Source organism: Populus euphratica, unplaced genomic scaffold (assembly GCF_000495115.2).
Source record: "Populus euphratica unplaced genomic scaffold, PopEup_1.0 scaffold5.1, whole genome shotgun sequence".
Classification (NCBI taxonomy): Eukaryota; Viridiplantae; Streptophyta; class Magnoliopsida; order Malpighiales; family Salicaceae; genus Populus; species Populus euphratica.
In genome coordinates this window covers 3963607-3968132 of record NW_011499848.1, presented here as the reverse complement: position 1 = coordinate 3968132, position 4526 = coordinate 3963607, and the positions used below count along the sequence as shown (strand labels likewise).

The following is a 4526-nucleotide window of genomic DNA, read 5'->3' as shown; positions in this document are numbered from 1 at the left end:
GATTGCATTCTACTACGAATATCATTCTTAAAACTACATGTTATTGGCTTGACAAGTTGTTTCAATCGCACTTCTTTTCCCTTGTTTGCCGAACAACATAACATTTTGAGAAACATTCTGACATCGATTATCAATCTGGAGTCAATCATAGTTTTCATGGTCATTCACAGTGTAAAATTCTGCTTTCGCTGGCTCTTTTCATATGACCAGCTGCACTTTGATCTGTATTCACCTGATTTCTCTATGTCATGTACATGAGTGGATAAATCGGGTAGTTTTATCGGCTTCTTACCCAGATGACACACTTTGAACTTCAGTGCAGCAACAACTGTAGTTGATGAATTTCAATTAGCTAGCTTGCCCTCCATCTGAGTTGGAAAATCTTGATAACAGGTTGGAAGCGACTCTAAGGGTTGGAGCACAACTAGGAGCTTTGTCTCTCGGAATGGAGACTCGGATGAAACAATAGCCTTCCTGTTTGGGGACATGGGAACTTCAACACCATATTCTACCTTTATCCGTACACAAGATGAAAGCATATCAACCATGAAGTGGATCCTCCGAGACATAGAAGCTATTGGTGACAAGCATGCTTTTATTTCTCATATAGGAGATATCAGCTATGCAAGAGGGTACTCATGGTTGTGGGACCATTTTTTTACCCAAGTGGAACCTGTTGCTTCCAAAGTGCCATACCATGTGTGCATTGGCAATCATGAGTACGATTGGCCCTTGCAGCCCTGGAAACCAGATTGGGCAAATGCAGTTTACGGAACTGATGGTGGTGGTGAATGTGGGGTTCCTTACAGCCTTAAATTTAACATGCCAGGGAACTCTTCAGACTCAACTGGGACCCGTGCTCCTGCAACCCGAAACCTTTACTACTCTTTTGACACAGGGGCTGTACATTTTGTGTACATATCAACTGAGACCAATTTTGTTGCTGGGAGCAGCCAATATAACTTTATAAAGCAAGATCTGGAATCAGTTGACCGGAGCAAGACTCCTTTTGTGGTAGTCCAAGGGCACAGACCAATGTATACTACTAGCAATGAAAACAGGGATGCCCCAATGAGGAACAAAATGCTTGAGCACTTGGAACCTTTGTTTACGAAATACAATGTTACCCTTGCACTGTGGGGTCATGTGCATAGATACGAAAGGTTTTGTCCAGTGAATAACTTCATCTGCGGAAGCACTTGGAAGGGATTTCCAGTCCATGCTGTGATTGGCATGGCAGGACAAGACTGGCAGCCCATCTGGGAGCCAAGATCAGACCACCCAAATGATCCAATTTTTCCACAGCCAGCCAGGTCTATGTTCCGTGGGGGAGAGTTCGGGTACACCAAATTGGTTGCCACAAAGGAGAAGCTAACACTTACTTATGTAGGTAACCATGATGGAAAGATGCACGATATGGTTGAGTTTTTGGCATCTGGAGAAGTTCTAAGTGGTGATGACAGCGTTAGTGTGGATGCTGGAGCCAGGATTGGGGTGGTTGATTCTACGTTCTCATGGTATGTCAAGGGGGCAAGTGTTCTTGTCCTTGGGGCTTTTGTGGGCTATATTCTTGGCTACGCATCCCATTCCAGGAAGCAAAATGGTAACAAGGCCAGCTGGACTCCTGTGAAAAGTGAGGATACATGAAAGATTACGAGGAAATTATGATGCTGGCTATACATGCAGGACAGGGTTCCTCGTATTTTTGGAGCTTGTGTGCAATGGGTCGTTAAAGTTTCTGGTGCGCTAAAATGAAGCCCTCTCTAATTGTTTTCTGAGAAGATGAAGCCCTCCTACTACTTTTGTCTATTAAGGTTTGCTAAAAAACTACCTCATCGTACTTGTATACTGTAAATACTAAATACTAAATCTTTGTCCTGTATTTTGTGAGAATAAAAGCATTAGAAAGGATTGTATGATAGTATACGCTTTTGCAGCAACATGTTTTGATGGATCAAAAACTAATCTGTTTGTAAAGTCGATTGCATCGTGTTTATAAATTGCATTCCCTTTTAGGTTAGGTAACACAATGGGCTCTACCGGTCGTGCTTTCTAACACGTATTCTGAACTTCACTGCTAATCGCTACAGAGCTGACATAATTTCATGGGAAGTTTTGCTGTTCTATTTTCGGGTAGTAACCCCATTTCTCCTACCTATGAGTTTGTGAAGTAGATCATATGGATAAATTATATGCCGAAGAAACAAAGAATAGAATTTTTTATTAACAATATCTTGAAATAAACGCTCTCTTTAAATACAACTGGGATTTCGAGATGTCAAATGAATGCCGTTGCAGCAGCTAAAACAGCAGTTATGCTGAAGGTGATACATGCTGCCCAGTGTTTCACTTCCCAAGCAAATGACGTGTACGTTGATTAGCTCTTTTCACTCGAGAGTTCAGCTCATCCACATCACCAAGGTGATCAAGGGCCTTATTTTGCCTGCGTTAGTGACATGGGTTAGATCATCTAGTAGCTTTGCTCACATAAAATTTTGCTTTTCAAGGTTGATAATGAGAAATATTCTTGGAAGAGAAGCAAAAATTGTTGATAATGAACTTGTAATGCCCAAAAACATTTTTACTTCTTCAATTACGAGTGATCAAACTGACCTGTCAAGTTCACTTCCCATATCAACTGCCATGCCTTTTAAATCACCCAAGATGTTGCTTAAATCTGAAAGCGCTTCATCTTGCTTTGCCTTCTCTACCTGGTATCAGCACACCCATATATGCATAAATCTCAACATTACACCACACTTTTATTCTCCCAAGTTCTAATCACCAGTTAAGTACACTAACCTCAACTTCCTGCAGGGCATTTGTTGGTTCAGGAGGAGGTGTTGTAATAGCTGAACGTCCTTTAGGAGCTAATCCCAGCTTTTCTCTTTCTCCTTTGATGTATTGGTTTACTTCAGATGGTTTATCTGTAGCCAGTTAAGCAGATCTTAGAAGAACATAAGCTTATGTTCAAGGCAACGATTTTTATAAAATGAAACAAACCAGTGATGATGGAAACCTGTTGCGATCAAAGGCTCTGTTATGTCCCGGCTCTTCTTTGGCTTCCAAGGCTTAGAGAAGATGCCCCCAAGATTGTTTAAGAGCTTCTCTCCCTGACAATAGCAGTATAAAATCATTAGAAGTTATCCCTGATAGTAGTAATATGTCAGTGAAAGGAATCCCAGTAACAAGACCCAAGGGAATCAAAGGGGAAAAAAAGGTATTTTTAAAACAATCAGATATGCTCTTCGATGGTAATCTAATACGCTCTTAGATGGTAATCAGGATGCTCTTCGATGGTAATCCATTATTAGGTAATGCGTATGTTTTGAACGTTCAAGCAAAATAAAAATTTCCCTCCTTTTGCAACTACATTTTTTTTCTCCCTGTTGAGGGTTCCCTTGCCAGGCAGACAGTTGAAATAAAATGCATTATCCTTATAGAATTTTAATACTAAGCCTTAGGTACGCAGCATAGCATCATGGTTTGCTTTCTTTCTAAGTAATTTTTTTCCCTATTGAGGGTTCTCTTGCCAGGCAGACAGTTGAAATAAAATGACATTATCCTTATAGAATTTTAATACTAAGCCTTAGGTACGCAGCATAGCATCATGGTTTGCTTTCTTTCTAAATAAATTCTCACATCTCAGAGAGAAAACAAAGAATTCAACCAAGTTATTGAATTATTCTCTCATAATAGCATGGACCAAACGCCAAGCATATCTGGTCAGGGGCATAGAAAAAGTGTTGCATTCCAAGACTGTTTTTCCTTTCAAGCATATGCTCAATAATTGCATGGAGATTTGTTTGGAAAAATCCTTGGTGGTGTTATCAAATTCAACCGAAACAGATTTATCTTTGTAGAGGCATATAGGAAAAGGCCCTGTTGATGACATTTACATACAAATTGCTCGACCTAACATGATGCACTATGGATTGCTATTGCAGTGAGTCAGAGAACATGAAAATTTGTTGAGTGCTGATCCCTAGGCTGATGGATTTATTTATATTCAAGGAGCAAAATCAGCCAAAATGAACCAAGCCTGAACTCTGAAGATAATAAAGACTAGAATTTCAGGATTATCATCATCTTATCACCATTCTTTTTAATAGAACAAAAATCGGTTTTCCGCCTCGAGTATTGCGTACGGAAAATGATTTCATAACAACAAATTGAGCTTACCTTACTGAGATCCTTATCCATATCAACAGCCATGTTATGGGTCCTGGTGATTTGTTCACCCTGAGCATGCAGCATATCTAGAGTCCTTGTAGCATCTTGTTTGATGTCCTCAGCAATCCTGAGGCAGTTATTAACACTGTTTGTTGTCTCCTCAGCCTTGTAGGCAGCGTATTTCTCCAGTTCTTGAACGTTTTGGTTTTCTAGCCCTCCCGAGTCACGGAAATCATTCTTGTATCTGTCTTTATCATCGAAAGCATTATCGGGAACATTAAGCATGGACTCGGAAGAAGCTCGTTTTCCTAGATGAAGTGTTTGCTTGGCATTGGATTCATCATCTGAATCAA

At 40.2% G+C, this 4526-nt stretch overlaps 2 protein-coding genes across 2 annotated transcripts; one reads left to right on the top strand and one right to left on the bottom strand.

The window, feature by feature from the left end:
* Positions 1-128: 128 nt before the first annotated feature.
* On the top strand, positions 129-1921 carry PAP9 (purple acid phosphatase 9). The gene has a single exon (XM_011014005.1). The coding sequence runs from the start codon at positions 487-489 to the stop codon at positions 1645-1647; it is 1161 nt and encodes a 386-aa protein (XP_011012307.1). The 5' UTR covers positions 129-486; the 3' UTR covers positions 1648-1921.
* A 272-nt stretch (positions 1922-2193) lies between these two features.
* On the bottom strand, positions 2194-4521 carry LOC105119339 (putative SNAP25 homologous protein SNAP30; the record flags this gene model as incomplete). Its single annotated transcript, XM_011017470.1, has 5 exons — positions 2194-2443; positions 2614-2711; positions 2803-2927; positions 3020-3113; positions 4183-4521. Coding segments are annotated over 5 exons (753 nt in total), but the record flags the coding sequence as incomplete, so codon positions are not given.
* Between the last annotated feature and the right edge of the window lie 5 nt (positions 4522-4526).

Excerpts from the sequence above, each read along its gene's own strand:
- PAP9 (XM_011014005.1), top strand. The coding sequence starts at position 487 with ATGGGAACTTCAACACCATATTCTACCTTTATCCGTACACAAGATGAA.